The 23,407-nt window shown below is 41.0% G+C and overlaps 1 protein-coding gene across 3 annotated transcripts in view; it reads right to left on the reverse strand.

Annotated features, from left to right (window-relative positions):
• Positions 1 to 18,416, reverse strand: part of mtmr14 (myotubularin related protein 14) — a 50,244-nt gene extending 31,828 nt beyond the window's left edge. For 2 of the 3 annotated variants that reach the window (XM_024445769.2, XM_024445765.2), the window contains exons 1-4: positions 17,519 to 18,415; positions 7,004 to 7,152; positions 5,669 to 5,777; positions 3,351 to 3,426 (exon numbers count right to left, since the gene is read on the reverse strand). In XM_024445769.2, the coding sequence (XP_024301537.1) occupies positions 3,351 to 3,426; positions 5,669 to 5,777; positions 7,004 to 7,152; positions 17,519 to 17,659 (475 nt within the window). In that variant the 5' untranslated portion in view covers positions 17,660 to 18,415. Of the gene's footprint in view, positions 1 to 3,350; positions 3,427 to 5,668; positions 5,778 to 7,003; positions 7,153 to 17,518 lie in introns of all 3 variants that reach the window. The other variant, XM_024445772.2, reaches the window with a different exon arrangement.
• Between the last annotated feature and the right edge of the window lie 4,991 nt (positions 18,417 to 23,407).

Genomic DNA, 23,407 nt, shown 5'->3' on the forward strand with positions numbered 1-23,407 from the left:
AACGTTCCCGTTTTAAACAAGATATTTTGTCACGAAAAGATGCTCGACTATGCATATAATTGACAGCTTTGGAAAGAAAACACTGACGTTTACAAAACTGCAAAGATATTGTCTGTGAGTGCCACAGAACTAATGCTACAGGCGAAACCAAGATGAAATTTCATACAGGAAGTGTCCCAGATTTTGAATGCGCTGTGTTCCAATGTCTCCTTATATGGCTGTGTATGGGTCACGAATGAGCTTTGACTTTGTCGTTTCCCCAAGGTGTCGACAGCATTGTGACGCATTTGTAGGCAAATCATTGGAAGATTGACCTTAAGAGACTACATCTACCAGATGGCCACTTGGTGTCCTCTGTTGCAATTATTGCGTAATCTCCAGCTGCTGGTATTTTTCGTTTGCTTCCAGGAGAAACACAGCTGCCACGAATGATTTATCATCAAATAGATATGTGAAAAACACCTTGAGGATTGATTCTAAACAACATTTGCCATGTTTCTGTCGATATTATGAGGTTAATTTGGTAAAAGTTTGGCGTTGTAATAACTGAATTTTCAGATTTTTTTCTTAGCCAAACGTGATGAACAAAACGGAGCGATTTCTCCTACACAAATAATATTTTTGGAAAAACTGAACATTTGCTATCTGAGAGTCTCCTCATTGAAAACATCCAAAGTTCTTCAAAGGTAAATGATTTTATTTGAATGCTTTTCTTGTTTTTGTGAAAATGTTGCCTGCTGAATGCTAGGCTTAATGCTATGCTAGCTATCAATACTCACACAAATGCTTGCGTAGCTATGGTTGAAAAGCATTTTTTGAAAATCTGAGATGACAGTGTTGTTAACAAAAGGCTAAGCTTGTGAGCCAATATATTTAATTCATTTCATTTGCGATTTTCATGAATAGTTAACGTTGCGTTATGGTAATGAGCTTGAGGCTATAATTACGCTCCCGGATACGGGATTGCTCGACGCTAGAGGTTAAATAAGCATGCCCCATTCAAGAAATTTAGAACCAGGAACAGATATAGCCCTTGGTTCTCCCAGGCCTGACTGCCCTTAACCAACACAAAAACATCCTATGGCGTTCTGCATTAGCATCGAACAGCCCCCGTGATATGCAGCTGTTCAGGGAAGCTAGAAACCATTATACACAGGTAGTTAGAAAAGCCAAGGCTAGCTTTTTCAAGCAGAAATTTGCTTCCTGCAACACTAACTCAAAAAAGTTCTGAGACACTGTAAAGTCCATGGAGAATAAGAACAGCTGCCCACTGCACTGAAGATAGGAAACACTGTCACCACTGATAAATCCACCATAATTGAGAATTTCAATAAGCATTTTTCTACGGCTGGCCATGCTTTCCACCTGGCTACTCCTACCCCGGTCAACAGCACTGCACCCCCCACAGCAACTCGCCCAAGCATTCCCCATTTCTCCTTCTCCCAAATCCATTCAGCTGATGTTCTGAAAGAGCTGCAAAATCTGGACCACTACAAATCAACCGGGCTAGACAATCTGGACCCTTTCTTTCTAAAATGATCTGCCGAAATTGTTGCCACCCCTATTACTAGCCTGTTCAACCTCTCTTTCGTATCATCTGAGATTCCCAAAGATTTGAAAGCAGCTGCGGTCATCCCCCTCTTCAAAGGGGGGGACACTCTCGACCCAAACTGCTACAGACCTATATCTATCCTGCATTTCTAAGGTCTTCGAAAGCAAAGTCAGCAAACAGATTACCGACCATTTCGAATCTCACCATACCTTCTCTGCTATGCAATCTGGTTTCAGAGCTGGTCATGGGTGCACCTCAGCCACGCTCAAGGTCCTAAACGATATCTTAACTGCCATCGATAAACATTACTGTGCAGCCGTATTCATTGATCTGGCCAAGGCTTTCGACACTGTCAATCACCACATCCTCATCGGCAGACTCGACAGCCTTGGTTTCTCAAATGGTTGCCTCGCCTGGTTCACCAACTACTTCTCTGATAGAGTTCAGTGTGTCAAATCAGAGGGTCTGCTGTCCGGACCTCTGGCATTCTCTATGGGGTTCAATTCTACGCAGATGACACCATTCTGTATACTTCTGGCCCTTCTTTGGACACTGTTAACAACCCTCCAGGCAAGCTTCAATGCCATACAACTTTCCTTCCGTGGCCTCCAATTGCTTTTAAATGCAAGTAAAACTAAATGCATGCTCTTCAACCGATCGCTGCCTGCACCTGCCCGCCTGTCCAACATCACTACTCTGGACGGCTCTGGCTTAGAATACTTGGACAACTACCTAGGTGTCTGGTTAGACTGTACACTCTCCTTCCAGACCCACATCAAACATCTCCAATCCAAAGTTAAATCTAGAATTGGCTTCCTATTTCGCAACAAAGCATCCTTCACTCATGCTGCCAAACATACCCTTGTAAAACTGACCATCCTACCAATCCTCGACTTTGGCGATACCATTTACAAAATAGCCTACAATACCCTACTCAACAAATTGGATGCAGCCTATCACAGTGCAATCCGTTTTGTCACCAAAGCCCCATATACTACCCACCATTGCGACCTGTACGCTCTCGTTGGCTGGCCCTCGCTTCATACTTGTCGCCAAACCCACTGGCTCCATGTCATCTACAAGACCCTGCTAGGTAAAGTCCCCACTTATCTCAGCTCGCTGGTCACCATAGCTTCTCCCACCTGTAGCACACGCTCCAGCAGGTATATCTCTCTAGTCACCCTCAATTCTTCGGCCGCCTCTCCTTCCAGTTCTCTGCTGCCAATGACTGGAACGAACTACAAAAATCTCTGAAACTGGAAACACTTCTCCCTCACTAGCTTTAAGCACCAACTGTCAGAGCAGCTCACAGATTACTGCACCTGTACATAGCCCACCTATAATTTAGCCCATAGAACTACCTCTTTCCCTACTGTTTATTTTATTTATTTATTTATTTTTGCTCCTTTGCACCCCATTATTTTTATTTCTACTTTGCACATTCTTCCACTGCAAATCTGCCATTCCAGTGTTTTACTTGCTATATTGTATTTACTTTGCCACCATGGCCTTTTTTTTTGCCTTTACCTCCCTTATCTCACCTAATTTGCTCACATCATATATAGACTTGTTTATACTGTATTATTGACTGTATGTTTGTTTTACTCCATGTGCAACTCTGTGTCGAACTGCTTTGCTTTATCTTGGCCAGGTCGCAATTGTAAATGAGAACTTGTTCTCAACTTGCCTACCTGGTTAAATAAAGGTGAAATAAAATAAATAAATACTGAGACGCTTTGTGAATACAGCCCTGAACTAGATTCCCTTGCTAACAAGATTGACTTTTTGTCAGTCTCACCGGAGAAGATGTAGTTGTAGCCGGTGCGTCCGTATAGCTCCCCCCAGCCTGCCAAAGTGGACGACCGACAAATATGCTGCAATGGAAGACAACACAGGATAAGTATTAGACACACACGTTAGCATACTCCTCGTCTCAATAGTCTATAAACGAGTCAATCAAGTCCTTCTTGTTGTTTTTGACACGTTCACTTCTTTGCTCAAAAGGCAAGAAGTATTTAACCTCTTGAGCTTATGGCTCAATACTGCCCCCGTTGGAGGAAGTGCGTGCCCATAGTAAACTGAAAATATTTTTTTCCAAAATTGCTAATATATGCATATAATAATAATTATTGAATAGAAAATTTAAACGGTTTTAGAAACTTTAGAGTTATGTCTGTATGTAAAGCAGAACTCTCAGGGCAGCCTTTCTCCCAAACTCTCTCTTGTCAAGAGAAAAGTTGGGTCAACTTTGACGTCATCGCCCCCACCCTTCCCAGGCAGCTACCGATCTGGGAACAGTATGTATTTGTTCAGCGCGATGTCTGCTTTCAATTGGCACGTTCATTGTTTGAATTTCGCGCTCCCTCATCCTTTGGCGGGTGAAAATGCCCGGTTCACTCTCACATACATGCACTCTATTGCGCGCGGCCGATTTGGGGAACGTTCTTTTCCAATAGACACCAGTTGAAGCCGGTTCGTTTGTTCGCGATGATCATTGTTTTACATGATAAAAACATCATTTTGCTCGATTCTGCACTTAGTTTGACCAGTTTAGTCGACATATAATATGTAATTTTGAAGATTTGATACGCAAGAGTGCGGGACCAGAAGGAGCAGAAGTTATTTTGGGTGCATTTCAGCTGAAGCTGTTAGCATATGCTAATACAAAGACGCACAACTTGAAACCAAACGATGTATTGGGTAAGTATGACTCCTTCTACGTCTTGATCGAAGAACATCAAAGGTAAGGGAATATTTATGTGGTTATTTTGGGTTTCTGTGGACTCCAAACGTAGAGGAGACACTGCTAATATCTGAGCGCCGACTCATAGCATAGACTAGTGAACGAATTCTGTAACGTTAAAAATAAATGTAACACAGCGGTTGTATTAAGAAGAAGTGTATCTTTGTAACTATATGTAGAACATGTATATTTAGTCATGTTTATTGCTTGTTATCTGATGTTATCTGTCGGAGCTATCATAATTTCTCCGGACATTTTGAGTAGCATTTTTGAAATGTCGTCATTGTAAACAGAGATTTATGGATATTAATGGCATATTATTGAAAAAAAAAATGTACTGTGTAACATGTAATATTACTGTCATCTGATGAAGATTTTCAAAAGGTTAGTGAATTATTTATTTTTTAATCCTACTTTTAAATTTTATATTTTCTGGGACAAAATGGCCGCCGCTTGCCTTTTGTTTCGGTGGTGGTCTAATATAAATGTGTGCTATGTTTTCGCCGTAAAACATTTTAGAAATCTGACTTGCTGGGTAGATGAACAAGGTGTTTATCTTTCATTTGAGCTATTGGACTTGTGTAGGTGTGGAGGTTAAATATTTCTAAGAATATTTTTTCGCATTTTGCGTTATGCTAATGAGCTTGAGCCGTAGTCACGATCCCGGATCCGGGATGGGTAGCATCAAGAGGTTAAAAACAATGCTCAACAGGTTTTCAAAGATTTGCAGAAAATCAAAAGGAAGAGGCCATATTTAAACGTTGTGACAGATCACAAACAGAAAAGGGAACATACAGCAGCCCAGGCTAAAACAGTTCCAAACTAGAAAGGCTAGAAAGGCAAAGCTTTCACCCCCCTCAATTACAAATGACAAAGTGGTCATAATAACCATAGTAGGCTAATAGCAAAGCAGTAACAAGCCTAGCTGTTAAAATAAGTGAAGTAAAAGACAGCATTTGAACTCAATCTAAATTACTGCCTGAAAGTATGACATTAAAAAGCTATTAACTACAAAATTACACTTCTATAAATGAAAGATCTCAGAAAGGAATGTGCCCAGCCGGCTAGCGGTGACTTGAGGGCCCTGTTCAAATGCTCTTAAAAATACATCCTTCCTCGAAGCAATCCATGATCTGACATGAAAGGATTAGGCTAGTGTTGGCAAGCATTCCACTGCATTGACTTCACTAATTATGTCTGACCAGATCAGTGATTACCCCAAGGAATGGAGGAAAGAAGGGTGCATTTGAAAAAGTATTCAAACAGGGCTGAGGTCTCCGGACCGCAAAGGGACTAACTTCCTGGTGAAATGAAGGCGAGACATAGGAAAAAAAGTACATAAAGATAAAAATAAATATATCTCAAAGTTGTACTTTGCCATTGTAGAGGATGACTGGGCAGACGAACCTCCCTCGGCAGCGGGCCATCTTACTGCGGTTCACCAGGTCCTGCAGCTTGGTGATCTGGACCGTGCTCTCAAACCTGGGGACACACCCAGCAATATATGGATAATCATAAATAGATCAGCAATACATCATCTTCGTGGCTCTATTATAACAAAGCAATATATGGATCATAATCCTCAATATAGCAATGGATACAGTCCTTAGCTGTGGTATATTGACCATATACCACAAACGCCAGGGGTGCCTTATTGTTACTATGAACTTGTTACCATCATAATTAGAAAAGTAAACAGTGCAGGAAGTGCAGGGGTGGGTGAATGGAGGAAGACGTTTCAACTCAAGATGTAGAATCTTAAGTGGCATCTTATTCCCTATTATTTCTTCACATTTTTAAAAACACAATCCACTTGCAGTGAAGCCGCTCAACTAAAAGTAACGCGTTTGCTCTAGATATTACGGTTGGGTGAAAACGTTATGGGGTGTTTTTATGAATTATTGAGTGGCTGATTTCCCTAAATTGTGAATTTGCGTAGAGGGAAACTACAGAGCAGGGCACAGACACGCATCCAGAATCATAATGCCTGAAGGGAGGGCATTCTCCCCATAAACATCGTCATCTTGCCTGACAAGCACATTTTGGAACGTCGAGACATCTTCACTGTGTGGATCTTATTAGTGTTGCGCTGCTCTGCTCATAGGTCAAAAGCACATATTCCATTTCCCAAACACGTACCAAAATAGAACATTCCCGTAATGTTTCCTGTTGATTCACACAATACATATGACCTCGGACATGAAAATGGGCATATCATTTTAAACCCCGTGTCATGAATCATGACTCGTGACGATGTGGACTGAACTATATTAAATCTGTTTAGTTTCTCTGTCCAAAAACAGCTCAGAGCCCATATTCATAAAGCATCTCAGAGTAGAAGGACTTTGCTTTTAAGATCATGAATTGATTGGGCTATATGGATAGGGGGACCTGATCCTAGGGGCTTAGATCAACACTCTTACTCAGACTCTGTGTGAATATGTACAGTGGACTATAGAAGGCACAAATAAACAACAGTGTAATTAGTTACTAAGTGTCCTTGATTAACTGTCAAATCCTTGCTTGTTTCCTCCATTGCTTTGAAAGCGCATTGGAAAAGAGGATCATGGTCCCTCCCTTGGACCACCTCCTCCAATGACCTTTGAGAGGAGTTGAGGAAACAAGTAGCAGGACATCTAGCAGGCCTAATATTTTCTGACACAAGGTCATCACCGAGGCTAAGGTAACGTAGGTAGTAGGCTAAATACCTGTCTTTATGGAGCTCGGTGCTTTCATACTCCAGGAAGACTATCTGCTGTGGGTAGTGGCCACACACCTCGCCGTTGGTGTTGTGGATGACACTGTACTTGTAGTCTCGGCCGAAGAGTTCCAAACAACGCTTCTCTATCGTCTCGACCTGTAAGGCACAAATATATCAAAGTAGTTATTGTTAGTCAAAAATTCCCCCTGGGAAAGGAAAAAAAGGATGTGCATCTTAATCATGTGGACACAAACAAGGTCAATGTATGTTTTTTGTCCCAAGTCCAACATTTTATTTCCATCCCCCATGGTTTCTGTCAAGAGTGCGGTGACAATAAGAAAATGCATACATATTGTATGCAAGTGCCATTTTTAAGATTTCCTACTGCGTGTTTGGTCATTTCAACTAATGACATATGAAATCCCACTTAGGTATATGAACCGATAAGATTACTGTTTTATCATTATCCCAGACCCATTACTTCGTTGTGTAGCCTGTGTCTGTTGTCAAAGGAGACTTTGTAAACCAACAATGTATAGGTCTAGCTTCAAATTAAAAACAATTGTTTCTCTCATGGAATGCTATCCCGGGAAACGAGCGGTGTAACATGGACACACAATGCCTTCAGAAAGTATTCACACCGTTTGATTTTTTTCCACGTGGTTATGTTACAGCCTGAATTTTAAAATGGATTTAATTGAGAGTTGTCAATGGCCTACACACAACACCGCATAATGTCAAGGTGGAATTATTGTCATTTAAAAATTAAAAATTTTTTAATTAAAAATGAAAAGATGCAATGTCTCGAGTCAATTAGTATTCAACCCCTTTGTTATCTCAAGCCTAAATAAATTCAGGAGTAAAAATGTGCTTAACAAGTCACGTCATAACTTGTATGGCCACAAGGGCTACCCCCAATTAGTGAACTGGTAGATTGTATGGTCGATAGGCTGTTTGTCGACCAAGATATTGTTTTAGTCAAGCAGAGACGCCCGTTGTATTTGCGCCATCTCATCGAACTAATCCATTGCGGAGGCAGAGACTAAGCCAATGTGGAGGCCGCGGGGATGGCACAGTCCAAGAAGGAGAGTGTGGCTAAGATGCACAATGCCAGTCTCTCTCCAGAATACACTCTCACCCCAATATGTGCACATTCATTGTTTCATAAATTAAGTGTGTGAGTTGTTTGTTAGTGTCTACTAATTTCCCATTACATATATCACCAAAATCAGAAGGGGAAAAAAGTAGACCTCCACAAGTCTGGTTCATCCATGGGAGCAATTTCCAAACGCCAGAAGGTACAACGTTCATCTGTACAAACAATAGACCACCCCATGAGACCACACAGCAGTCATACAGCTCAGGAAGGAGACGCGTTCCGTCTCCTAGAGATGAACGTACTTGGTTGAAAAGTGCAAATCAATCCCAGAACAGCAAATGACCTTGTGAAGATGCTGGAGGAAACAGGTACAGAAGTGTTTATCCACAGTAAAACGAGTTCTATATCGACATAACGTGAAAGGACGCTCAGAAAGGAAGAAGCCACCATAATTTGCAAATAAATTCATTAAAAATCCTACAATGTGATTTTCTGGAGGTCTTTTCCTTATTTTGTCTGTCATAGTTGAAGTATACCTATGATGAAAATTACAGGCCTCATCTTTTTAAGTGGGAGGACTTGCACAATTGGTGGCTGAGTAAATACTTTTTTGCCCCACTGTATCTAATAATTATATCATTTTACCTGAACACTTTCAAAATCAGATTAGGATATTGTTATGTAAAAATGGTGCCGACAGAGAGGGCTGCCGTGCTTCTAGCTCTTAGGAAACTTGGCAGCATTTAGTTTATGTATAATTTCTGGCACATTATTAGCCCAGAACATTTTTGGGGTTATTACATACAGCCTGGAAGAACTATTGGATATCAGAGCGGCGGTATCTCACCAGCACTACGACCAGGAATATGACTTCCCTGAAACAAATCCTTTGTTCACACCCCCTAAGGCAAATCCAATTATTCCAGAGGGCGACCCAAAACACCGCCGGCAGAGGAGAGGTATTCAGAGTGGTCTTATAGTCCTACTGAGGCGCGCACACCACCCACCGCTTCCGAGTATATTACTCGCTAATGTTCAGTCTATAGATAATAAAGTTGACGAGCTCAGGACGAGGGTTCCTTTCCAGAGAGAAATCGGGGATTGTAACAATCTGTTTCACGGAAACATGGCTCTCTAGGGATATACTGTCTTAGTGGGTCCAGCCAGTTGGGTTCTCAGTTCATCACGCAAATAGGAATAAATATCTCTCCGGGAAGAAGAAGGGCGGGGGTGTATGTTTCATTAGTAACGACTCATGGTGCAATTGTGATAACATACAGGAACTCAAGTCCTTTTGTTCACCCAACCGAGAATTAGAGGTCGACCGATTAAATCAGAATGGCCGATTAATTAGGGCCGATTTCAAGTTTTCATAAAAATCGGAAATTGATATTTTTGGACTCAGATTATTATTTTTTTTTTTTTTTACACCTTTATTTAACTAGGCAAGTCAGTCGTTATTTTCAATGATGGCCTAGGAACGGTGGGTTAACTGCCTTGTTCAGGGGCAGAACGACAGATTTTTACCTTGTCAGCTCAGGGATTCAATCTTGCAACCTTACGGTTAACTAGTCCAACGCTCTAACCACCTGCCTCTCACTGCACTCCACAAGGAGCCTGCCTGTTACGCGAATGCAGTAGAAGCCAAGGTAAGTTGCTAGCTAGCATTAAACTTATCTTATAAAAACAAAATCAATCATAATCACTAGTTATAACTACACATGGTTGATGATATTACTAGTTTATCTAGCGTGTCCTGCATTGCATATAATCGATGCAACGCTGGGTGATTTAACAAAAGCGCATTTGCGAAAAAAAAGCACAATCGTTGCACGACTGTACCTAACCATAAACACCAATGCCCTTCTTAAAATCATTACACAGAAGTATACATTTTTAAACCTGCATATTTAGCTAAAAGAAATCCAGGTTAGCAGGCAATATTAACCAGGTGAAATTGTGTCACTTCTCTTGCGTTCATTGCACGCAGAGATAGGGTATATGCAACAGTTTGGGCAGCCTGGCTCATTGCGAACTAATTTGCCAGAATCTTACGGAATTATGACATAACATTGAAGGTTGTACAATGTAACAAGAATATTTAGACTTAGGGATGCCACCCATTAGATAAAATACCGAACAGTTCCGTATTTCACTGAAATAAATGTTGTTTTCGAAATGATATGGTCGAATCCGGAAACTATTAATGACCAAAGGCTCGTATGTGTGTGTTATGTCATAATTAAGTCTATGATTTGATAGAGCAGTCTGAGCGATGGTAGGCAGCAGCATGCTCGTAAGCATTCATTCAAACAGCACTTTCGTGCGTTTTGCCCTCAGCTCTTCGCAGGCACAGCTGTTTATGACTTCAAGCCTATCAGCCTAATGGCTGGTGTAACCGATATGAAATGGCTAGCTAGTTAGCGGGGTACGTGCTAATAGCGTTTCAAAAATCACTTGCTCTGAGACTTGGAGTAGTTGTTCCCCTTGCTCTGCAATGGCCGCGGCTTTTGTGGAGCGATGGGTAACGCTGCTTCGAGTGTGGCTGTTGTCGATGTGTTCCTGGTTCGAGCCCAGGTAGGGGCGAGGAGGGATGGAAGCTATACGCTTCCACTGGCAATACTAAAGTGCATACATGGCACATATTGCACTTTTACTTCTCCAACACTTTGTTTTTGCATTATTTAAACCAAACATGTTTCATTATTTATTTGAAGCTAAATTTATTTTTATTGATGTATTATATTAAGTTAAAATAAGTGTTCATTCAGTATTGTTGTAATTGTCATTATTACAAATAAATAAATAAAATAATAAAAAATAAATAAAAAAATTAAAAAAATAAATTAAAAAAAAAAAAAAAAAAAAAAAAAATCGGCCAATTAACCGGTATCGGCTTTTTTTGGTTCTCCAATAATCTGTATCGGCGTTGAAAGATCATAAAATCGGTCAACCTCTACCTAGAACACTTCACAATCAAATACACACTGCCCCTATCCCATTTGGACAAGAGGAATACCTATGTAAGAATGCTGTTCATTGACTATAGCTCAGCATTCAACACCATAGTACCCTCCAAGCTCATCATTCACCTGGGTCTGAACCCCGCCCTGTGCAACTGGGTCCTGGACTTCCTGACGGGCCGCCCCCAGGTGGTGAAATTAGAAAACAATCACTCCACTGATCCTCAACTCCGGAGCCCCACAAGGGTGCGTGCTCAGCCAACTCCTGTACTCCCTGTTCACCAAGACTGCGTGGCCAAGCACGCCTCCAACCTAATCAAGTTTACAGACGACAACAGTAGTAGGCTTGATAACCAACAATGACGAGGCAGCCTACAGGGAGGTGGTGAGGGCTCAGAGTGTGGTGCCAGGAAATAACCTCTCACTCAACAAACCAAAAAAAGATGTTTGTGGACTTCAGGAAACAGAGGGAGCAGCTCCCTATCCACAGACGGGACCGCAGTTGAGAAGGTCGAAAGCTTCAAGTTCCTCGGTGTACACATTACTGACAAACTGAAATAGTCCACCCACACAGACAGCGTGGTGAAGGGGAAACAGCATCTCTTCAACCTCAAGAGGCTGAATAAATTTGGCTTGGCACCTAAAACCCTCAGTTTTACAGATGCACAATTGGGAGCATTGTTAGGCTGTATCACAGCCTGCTATGGAAAATGCACCGCCCACAACCGCAGGGCTCTCCAGAGGGTAGTGCAGTCTGCCCAACACATCACCGGGGACAAACTACCTGCCCTCCAGGACACCAACAGCACCCAATGTCACAGGAAGGCCAAAAAGATCATCAAGGACAACAACCACCCGAGCCACAGCCGTTGCACCCCACTATCATCCGTACAGGTGCACCAAAGCTGGGACCGAGAGACTGAAAAAGCTTAATCTCAGGGCCATCAGACTGTTAAAATAGCCAACACTAGCACATTAGAGGCTGCTGCCTAAATACATAGACTTTGAAATCACAGGCCACTTTAATAATGTTTACATATTTTGCATTAATCATCTCGTATGTATACACTGTATTCTATTCTACTGTATCTTAGTCTATGCCGCTCTGACATTGCTCGTCCATAAATGTATATATTCTTAATTCCATTCCTTTACTAAGACGTGTGTATATGATGTCAAATATTACTTGTTAGATATTATTGCCGTGTCGGAGCTAGAAACACAAGCATTTTGCTACACCAGCAATATCATCTGCTAAACACTTGTATGTGACCAATAAAATGTAATGCCAAGAACTAGATAGTGTATTTTTACCTGGAATTTATCCTTAATGTAAAGATATGGGTGGGGCTTAAGAGGGTGTGAACAAGCTCTCCATTAGGTGAACCAAAACATTCAAGAGACAATCTCAAAAGTGGGGATACAAGTTAATCAACTGTCAAAGGAAAATAACTTTTCCCATTGTTCCTCAACTTTTTTAATTTCACCTTTATTTAACCAGATATGCCAGTTGAGAACAAGTTCTCATTTACAACTGCGACCTGGCCAAGATAAAGCAAAGCAGTGCCACAAAAACAACAGAGTAACAAACAAACGCACAGTCAACAACAATCAAAAATCTATGTACAGTGTGTGCAAATGTAGAAGAGTAGGGAGGTAAGGCAATAGAGGTGGAATAATTACAACTGCGTTTACTAGCATTTAAACGCAGTTGGAGGCCACGGAAGGAGTGTATGGTGTCAAAGCTCGTTGAGGTTTGTTAGCACAGTGTCCAAAGAAAGGCCAGATGTATACAGAATGGTGTTGTCTGCGTAGAGGTGGATCAGACAATGACCAGCAGCAAGAGCGACATCATTGATATACAGTTGAAGTAGGAAGTTTACATACACCTTAGCCAAATACATTTAAACTCAGCTTTTCACAATTCCTGACATTTAATCCTAGCACAAATTCCCTGTCTTAGGTCAGTTAGGCTCACCACTTTATTTTATGAATCTGAAAAGTCAGAATAATAGTAGAGAATGATTTATTGCAGCTTTTATTTCCTTCATTATATTCCCAGTGGGTCAGAAGTTACCATAGACCCAATTATTATTTGGTAGCATTACCTTTAAATTGTTTAACCTGGGTTAAACGTGTCGGGTAGCCTTCCACAAGCTTCCCACAATAAGTTGGGTGAATTTTGGCCCATTCCTCCTGACAGAGCTGGTGTAGCTGTGTCAGGTTTGTAGGCCTCCTTGCTCGCACACACTTTTTCAGTTCTGCCCACAAATTGTGTATGGGATTGAGGTCAGGGCTTTGTGATGGCCACTCCAATACCTTGACGGTTGTCCTTAAGCCATTTTACCACAACTTTGGAAGTATGCTTGGGGTCATTGTCAATTTGGAAGACCCCATTTCAACCAAGCTTTAACTTCCTGACTGAGGTCTTGAGATGTTGCTTTAATAAAGCCACATAATATTCCTTCCTCATGATGCCATCTATTTTGTGAAGTGCACAGTCCCTGCTGCAGCAAATCTCCCCCACAACATGATGCTGCCACCCCTGTGCTTCACGGTTGGGATGGTGTTCTTCGGCTTGCAAGCCTCCCCCTATTTCCTCCAAACATAACGATGGTCATTATGGCCAACCGTTCTATTTTTGTTTCATCAGATCAGAGGACATTTCTCCCAAAACTACCATCTTGGTCCCAATGTGCAGTTGCAAACCATAGTCTGGCTTTTTTTAATGGGGGTTTTGCAGCAGTGGCTTCTTCCTTGCTGAGCGGCCTTTCAGGTTATGTCGATAGAACTCGTTTTACTGTGGATATAGACACTTTTGTACCTGCTTCCTCCAGCATCTTTACAAGGTCCTTCGCTGTTGTTCTGGGATTGATTTGCACTTTTTGCACCCAAGCACGTTCATCTCTAGGAGACAGAACGTGTCTCATTCCTAAGCTGTGTGACGGCTGCATGGTCCCATGGTGTTTATACTTGCGTACTGTTAGTACAGATGAACGTGGTACCGTCAGGTGTGATGATGTCAATTAGCCTATCGGAAGCTTCTAAAGCCATGACAATTTTCAGGAATTTTTTCAAGCTGTTTAAAGGCACAGTCCACTCAGTGTATGTAAACTTCTGACTTCACTTCACTGGAATTGTGATTGTGCGTTATAAGTGAAATAATCTGTCTAAACAATTGTCAGAAAAATTACTTGTGTCTTGCAAAGTAGATGTCCTAACCGACTTGCCAAAACTAGTTTGTTAACAAGAAATTTGTGGAGTGGTTGAAAAACTAGTTTTAATGACTCCAACCTAAGTGTATGTAAACTTCCGACTTCAACTGTATACAGAGAAAAGAGTTGGCCCAAGAATTGAACCCTGTGGCACACCCATAGAGACTGCCAGAGATCCGGACAACAGGCCCTCCGATTTGACACACTGAACTCTATCTGAAAAGTAATCGGTGAACCAGGCGAGGCAGTCATTTGAGAAGCCAAGGCTATGGAGTCTGCCGATAAGAATGCTGTGATTGACAGAGTCGAAAGCCTTGGCTAGGTCAATGAAGACGGCTGCACAGTACTGTCCTTTATTGATGGTGGTTATGATATCGTTTAGGACCTTGAGCGTGGCTGAGGTGCACCCATGACCAGCTCAGAAACCAGATTGCATAGTGAAGAAGGTGGGATTCGAAGGGGTCGGTGATCTGTTTGTTAACTTATCTTTCAAAGATTTTAGAAAGGCAGGGCAGGATGGATATAGGTCGATAACAGTTTGGGTCTAGAGTGTCAGCCCCTTTGAAAAGGACGATGACCACGACAGCTATCCAATCTGTGGGGATCTCAGACGATACGAAAGAGAGGTTGAACAGGCAAGTAATAAGGGTTGCAACAATTATGGCAGATAATTTTAGAAAGAGAGGGTCCAGATTGTCAGGCCCAGTTGATTTGTAGGGGTCCAGATTTTGCAGCTCTTTCAGAACATCAGCTGAAGTTTAGTCTACCTTGATCCAACGTTAAAAAAAATATTTTAAAAACACCATTTCATAAGCCTGAATCAAGGCGGTGGGTCACAAATTTGCCCATTTGGGGCTCTGAGTGTATTTCTGATTGGCTTGACGGACCACCACTGATGAGCTGTGGAGTTTCTCAAAGTAATGTTTTCTTCACCTCAAACAGCAAGCAAAGTCTGGTTTTACATCCATTGATAATGAAAATAGTTCCTCAGTGCATTTGAAATGTATTTTTCAGCTCTCTCACTTTCGATAACCGCTCAGCGTGAAAGGGAAAAATGTCATGCTATGATCCATTAGAAACGTCATAAAAATATGCCTACCTCATTACTTCTTATGCTTTACATAAAAAGCCTACAGCTGTGTCTGTCCAGAGCTCACTGGCATGGGAAATGAGGACCCAGAATATTTTATACAATGTTGCAAGTATCCTAGTATGCACTTTCGGTCAGACAAATTGTTGATCTAATGTTTCAATTTCATTGCAGACAGGCCATGCGTAGCCAATGTGATAGGATGTGAACTTTTATCAGGGTATTCTCTAACTGCAGGCTGCAATGTTTTTATTTGCAGGCTTTATATGCTATTTTTACATAGTCAGCAATGGCAATAGAAGTTACAAATCTAAAAAGTATCATTTTCATTTAGAAAATTCATTAACTACATGACAATCATATTAAGATACGAAGACATTATTATAAATTAAATGAAACCGTTCCTATTTCATCAAACAGTGCACTTCAAGCATCAGACAAGCTCAATGCATAGATATGGAAAAATGCACATTTAAAATTTCAACCAATCGATTGGTCGAAAGAACAGACAACTTTCAGTCAACCAATTTGTTTTTGGTCGGGGACAGCACTAATGGAATCACTGTGTGCACTGTTTGATGGGGAGTTTAACATGATTTTTGAAGGACTACCTCATCTCTGTACCCCACACATACAATTATATGTAAGGTCCCGCAGTCAAGCAGTGAATTTCAAACACGGGTTCAACCACAAAGACCAGGGTGGTTTTCCAATGCCTTGCAAAGAAGGGCACCTATTACTAGATGGGTCAAATGTTTTTGAAAAGCAGACAGTGAATATCCCTTTGAGCATGGTGAAGTTATTATTAATTCCACTTTGTATGGTGTATCAATTCAGTCACTACGCAGATAAAGGCGTCCTTCCTAACTCAATTGATGGAGAGGAAGGAAACCGCTCTGGAATTTCACCATGAGGCCAATGATGACTAAAAAAAAACTTTAAAAAAAGAGTTTAATGGCTGTGATGGGAGAAAACTGAAGACGGATCAACACTGTAGTTACACCACAATACTAACCTAATTGACTGAGTGAAAAGGCTGAACAGAATAAAAAAATATTGCAAAACATGGATCCTGTTTGCAACAAGGCACTAAAGTAATACTGTAAGAAATGTGGCAAAGCAATTTCACTATCCTGAATACAAAATGTTGTGTTGAATTGGATTTGCCTCAAACGTATTACTGATTATCACTCCATATTTTCAAGCATAGTGGTGGCTGCATCATGTTATGGGTATGCTTGAAAATCAGTACGAACTGGGGAGGTTTTTTTAGAATAAGAAAAGAAAAAGGAATGGAGCTAAGCACAAGAAAAATGCTATAGGAAAACCTGGTTCTGTCTGCTTTCTACCGGGACACTGGGAATTTAGCTTCCAGGAGGACAATTACCTAAAACACATAGCCAAATATACATGGGACTTGCTTACCAAAAAGACAGGGAATACTTCTGAGTGGCCGAGCTACAGTTTTGACTTAAATCTGCCTGAAAATCGATGGCAAGACTTGAAAATGATGTCCTAATAATGCTCAACAACCAATTTGACAGAGCTGGAAGAATTTTGGGTAAATGTTGCACAATCCAGGTGTGGAAAGGCCTTAGAGACTTACTCAGAAAGACTCACTGCTGCCAAAGCTGATTCGAACATGTATTGACTCAGGGATAGGGTGGTATATGTAAATTAGATATTTCTGTATTTAATTTTAATACATTTGTAAAGATTTCTAAAAACATGTTTCCACCTTGTCATTATGGGATATCGTGTGTAGATGGGTGAGAAAAAAATATTTAAATCAATTGTGAATTAAGGCTGTAACACAAAATATGGAGTAAGTCAAGGGGTATGAATACTTTAAGGCACTGCATGGCTGTGTGGGTACACGGACCCTAACCCTATCAATGTGTGCATCAATTTAATATTTTGTATTGTTAAAATTATTTCACGCAGAAATTAAATATGTTAATTTAGACCGAGAGTCAGGGATCTTAACAAAAAAAAAACACTACAGAAGACGCCTTCGTCGAGTGACTTGTGTAATGCAATATGAACGTTAATGTAGACCATCTCTGGGAAAATACATAGCTAAAGCTGGGCTATTATATGACATGCAGAAATTATGATAATACAAAAATATGCATGTTGAGGACCGCTAACTTACCCGTCGGGAGACTTCTTTCGCTCTGTACTGTGTCTTCGAAAACAAATCTATCAAATCCGCTATTTCCTCGCTCTTTCTGCCGGATAACGTTTGTCCGGAGGCCGTTAGGCTCTCAGACACAGACGGGGATGCAGCCATCATTGTTCCGCGACCCACCGTGGGCTCTATCCGAACTCGTCCGCCCTCAAACACCGCAGCACATTGGGAACGGGAAGAGCCACCAGGCCATCCCTTCCCAGCCAGTTTATTTCTGACTGCCCGCTTGAAGGGGCCGGAGCCGGGTATTTTTCCTGAATGCAGGGCACCGCCGGGTTGGAACCCTCTACAAACAAGGGCGTCTAACTAAATCTTCCAGGAAAAACTGTCCAGGCAAGAAGGCTGTAGGTAACGTGGCTAACTTAGCCGGAGGTGGATGATTTTTGGTTGACTAACGTTAGCTAACTTTATCTAGTTAACTTAGCTCATTTTAGAACGTATCCACGCTCCAAGTTAAAACCACCACATTACCAAAAGTTAGCCTTTAAAATTGAATGCTGACGATCACCCAGCTGACTTGTTTGTAGTCCTTGCCCTCATCACGCGTATGTTTGGTGTTGACAGAGTAATACTAACGTTACGAGCTTCAATCATGTAGTCCGGGGGCCTGACTCAGGAAATCTCAAGGACTCCTGGCCTAGTCACGCGTTTCCTCAATGTCACGTCTTAATTTCCGCAAGGCAAAGATAACAGAAAAATATGAACGTTTCCAAAACGATTAATTCCGTAGCTGCAGGGATTCAAATGCGTATATGTTGTTCTCGATCAAAATCACACGAATGTTGAAATGAACTGTCTCAAGGAACAAGTGGTAAACAGGAAATTGAAACCAGCACGTGACCACCATCGCCCCCTAACAATGACGTAAGGCACTCAATTCTTAAACGCTCATTAATTAACAGCCAATTGTCAATTAAAGTGGGACTTTCTTACATAAACCACAGATTTGCAATAAAGTGTGATATTTTAAGTTCATTAAGTCAGGATTCCTATTTGACTCAGCCACGTCTCCGTTTTAGGGGGTAATCAGCATTAATATTGCAGATAGATTGTTGCTTCGATCAACGTAATTGTCTGCATCATTTCCAATCCCCCATATATTTTGGGGGGTAAATATATCTTTCTAAAAACAAACATGTACACATACCCATATACATATATGCATAAACATTCATACATATACACATATATATACTTACATACACATACATATATGCATACACATTTTTTTTTTAAATATACCTTTATTATTCCCTGCAAACCCTACCATCCCTCGCCCAATTGGAGTAAACTAAACAATATCACTTATGCTTCTACATTCAAATTATACATACTATACACATTTTACAGACACAATCTATTTTACAATAGTTATATTTTGTTTGGTTTTAGTCCACCTTCCTCTATTGTTGATGTCCATCCAGTTTGATTTCTATTTTTAACTGTGCTTAACTGAACCTATATACATTTTACAGACCCAGTATGTTTTACATTGGTTATCTTGTTGTTATTAGTCTCACCCTTCAGCTCCATTCAACCCCTTCCCATCTGTCTCTTAACACCATCCATTTTGGATTTCTATTTGCCATACATTTTTCAACTGTGCTGTGATGCTTCACAAAATATTGAACATTTCTATTCTCATTGCTTCTACAGATTGTAAATTAAAGATACACATTTTTGCTAAAATAATTATTATACTATTGATCGATTGACTATAACTTTTCAAATCACCCAGCATTGCTATCTGCAGCATTAGTTCTAGGTAAATGTTGCAATTCTTCAGCCATTCCTGGACCTGTGACCAAAAATGAGCTACATATGGACAGTACCAAAATAAATGATCTAATGACTCCGCCTCCTTGCAGCAAAATCTGCAGAGCTGAGAAGATTGTATCTTCCATATATATATATATAACATTCTATTGGTTGCAAGAATTTTGTATAATAATTTAAATTGAAAAATGTGAAGTTTTGAATCCAGTGTCGTTTTGCGTGTCAATTCATAAACCATATGCCATGGAATCGGTACATTGAAAATCTCTTCCCAACTATTTAGCAATTTATATGGCACAGCTGTCATTTATTTGGTCCTTAAATTAAACTGGTATATATTTTTATTTATCACAATTTTCTTTAACCATTTTTGGTCTTTAATGCAGGGCCGACAGACAAGTTCCTTACTATTTCCTCCTTCCACTTCCACTTACTTTCACCAACTTTCTATGGCTTGTTTAAAAAGTAATGACATTTTGGAGATTATTTATTTTTCAAATAACCGAAAGTGAGCAGCTGTAATCTGAATAAAGGGGAAAAAGGCCATTCTTGAGACATTCTTACTAATTTACTAGAAAACCATTTAAAAATTACACTACCGTTCAAAAGTTTGGGGTCACCTGGACATTTCCTACTTTAAATTATTATTTTTTTTTACCCCTTTTTGTCCCCAATTTCATGTTATCCAATTGTTTTAGTAGCTACTATCTTGTCTCATCGCTACAACTCCCGTACGGGCTCGGGAGAGACAAAGGTTGAAAGTCATGCGTCCTCCGATACACAACCCAACCAAGCCGCACTGCTTCTTAACACAGCACCATCCAACCCGGAAGCCAGCCACACCAATGTGTCAGAGGAAACACTGTGCACCTGGCAACCTTGGTTAGCACGCACTGCGCCGGGCCCGCCACAGGAGTCGCTGGTGCACGATGAGACAAGGATTTCCCTACCGACCAAACCCTCCCTAACCCAGACGACGCTAGGCCAATTGTGCGTCGCCCCACGGACCTCCCGGATGCGGCCGGTTACGACAGAGCCTGGGCGCGAACCCAGAGTCTCTGGTGGCACAGCTGGCGCTGCAGTACAGCGCCCTTAGCCACTGCGCCACCTGGGAGGCCCGGTGGCCATTTCCTACTTTTTGAAAAGAAAAACACGTTTTTTTGTCCATTAAAATAACATCAAATTGATCAGCGATACAGTGTCGACATTGTTAATGTTGTAAATGACTATTGTCGCTGGAAACGGCAGATTTTTAATGGAATATCTACATAGACGTTCAGAGGCCCATTATCAGCATCCATCACTCCTGTCTTCCAATTTTAAAATGATAATTGATCATTAGAAAACCATTATGCAATTATGTTAGCACAGCTGAAAACTGTTGTTCTGATTAAAGAAGCAATAAAACTGACATTCTTTAGACTAGTTGAGTATCTGGAGCATCAGCATTTGTGGGTTCGATTACAGGCTCAAAATGGCCAGAAACAAAGAACTTTCTTCTGAAACTCGTCAGTCTACTTTTGTTCTGAGAAATGAAGGCTATTCCATGTGAGAAATTTCCAAGAAACTGACAATCTCGTACAAGGCTGTGTACTACTCCCTTCACAGAACAGCGCAAACTAACCAGAAAAGAAAGAGCAGTGGGAGGCCCTGGTACACAACTGAGCAAGAGGACAAGTATATTAGAGTGTCTAGTATGAGAATCAGACGCCTCTCAAGTCCTCAACTGGCAGCTTCATTAAATTGTACCCGCAAAACACCAGTCTCAACGTCAACAGTGAAGAAGCGACTTCAGGATGCTGGCCTTCTAGGCAGAGTTGCAAAGAAAAAGCTATTTCTCTGACTGGCCAATAAAAAGAAAAGATTAAGATAGGCAAAGAACACAGACATTGGACGGAGGAACTCTGCCCAGAAGGCCAGCATCCCAGAGTCGCCTCTTCACTGTTGACGTTGAGACTGGTGTTTTGCGAACTGAAAATAGTTGTGCAGCGACCTGACAAAGCTTGAGAGGATCTGCAGAAAAGAATGGGAGAAACTCCCCAAAACTGGTGTGCCAAGCTTGTAGCGTCATACCCAAGAAGACTCAAGGCTGTAATCTCTGCCAACGGTGCTTCAACAAAGTATGGAGTGAAAGGTCTGAATACTTACGTAAATGTGATACTTCTGTTTTTTATTTTTAATAAATCAGCAAATATTCTAAAAAACAGTTTTTGCTTTGTCATTATGGGGTATGGTGTGTAGATGAGGATTTTTTTTAAATCCATTTTAGAATAAGGCTGTAATGTAACAAAATGTGGGAAAAGGGAAGGAGTCTGAATACTTTCAGAATGCACTGTATACATAGAAATATCAATAGAAAACAGGTCAAATGAAACAAAGTGCAGCTAGTTTGCAGTCTTACCAGCTTCAATTTGAAGTGGCTGTTAGCTGTGTGGTTGGCGAGCTCCTCTGAACAACAGTGTCCTGACAAGAGAGCACATTTTCTATGCCAAGTGAAATCACACATCATTAGCTCATTGTTATGGATGTCTCCAAATAAATGTCACTAGAAAACAGTTTAAACAAATGCAAATGCAGCTACTTTGTTATTCTGGCTGCACTGTTTGAAGTGACTAAGTTAGCCGTAGTTGGCTAGCTAGCAAGCAAGGGATAAGAACGTTATAAACCAGTATGACAATAGAACATTTAGAACGAACGACTGGGTCATGTCCATGGATATAGAGCAAAAAGAATTAACGACTGGGTCACATCTATGGCAACTGAACCGAAAGAAGGAACGACCAACCGGATTGGCTAGGCAACCCTAGATTTGTGTTGGGAGAATATCTTGTGGAAGGATGAAAAAGTATGAATAAATGAATAAAAATAACCTTATTAATGAAAATATGTAAATCCTTATTTGAATATGTTGGTAACCTGTTGTATAAAAGTTATAATGCCCTTGAAGTTGGTGTTTGGAGGGCATATTGGCACGTGAAACCTGTGAAACATAGTGTAGATGTCTAAGCATGGTTCAAGTTTGGTCCGGTCCGAACCAAATCTAAACCAATCATACACATACAGTAACAGTTAAAAGTTTGGACACACCTAATCATGCAAGGGTTTTTCTTTATTTTTACTATTTTCTACATTGTAGAATAATACTGAAGACATCAAAGCTATGAAATAACACATATGGAATCATGTAGTAACCAAAAAAGGTTTAAACAAATCAAAATATATTTTATATTTTTCAAAGTAGCCACCCTTTGCCTTGATCACAGCTTTGCACACTCTTGGCATTCTCTTAACCAGCTTCACCTGGAATGCTTTTCCAACAGTCTTGAATGAGTTCCCACATATGCTGAGCACTTGTTGGCTGCTTTTCCTTCAGTCTGCAGTCCAACCCATCTCAAACCATCTCAATTGGGTTGAGGTCGGGTGAATGTGGAGGCCAGGTCATCTGATGCAGCACTCCATCACTCTCCTTCTTGGTCAAATAACCCTTACACACCCTGGAGGTGTGTTGGGTCATTGTCCTGTTGAAAAACAAATGATAGCCCCACTAAGCGCAACCAGATGGGATGGCATTTCGCTGAAGAATGCTGCGGTAGCCATACTGGTTAAGTGTGCCTAGACTTCCAAATAAATCACTAACAGTGTCCCCAGCAAAGCACCCCCACACTATCACACCTCCTCCTCCATGCTTCACTGTGGGATCCACACATGCAGAGATCATCCGTTCACCTATTCTGCGTCTCACAAAGACACAGCGGTTAGAACCAAAAATCTATCATTTGGATTTATCAGACCAAAGGACAGATTTCCACCGGTCTAATGTCCATTGCTCGTGTTTCTTGGCCCAATCAAGTCTCTTCTTCTTATTGGTGTCCTTTAATAGTGGTTTCTTTGCTGCAATTTGACCAAGAAGGCCTTATTCATGCAGTCTCCTCTGAACAGTTGATGTTGAGATGTGTCTGTTACTTGAACTCTGTGAAAAACATATTTGGGTTGCAATTTCTGAGCCTGGAAACTAATGAACTTATCCTCTGCAACAAAGGTAACTCTGGGTCTTCCTTTCCTGTGGTGGTCTTCATG

This window comes from Oncorhynchus tshawytscha, linkage group LG02, assembly GCF_018296145.1.
Source record: "Oncorhynchus tshawytscha isolate Ot180627B linkage group LG02, Otsh_v2.0, whole genome shotgun sequence".
Taxonomy (NCBI): domain Eukaryota; kingdom Metazoa; phylum Chordata; class Actinopteri; order Salmoniformes; family Salmonidae; genus Oncorhynchus; species Oncorhynchus tshawytscha.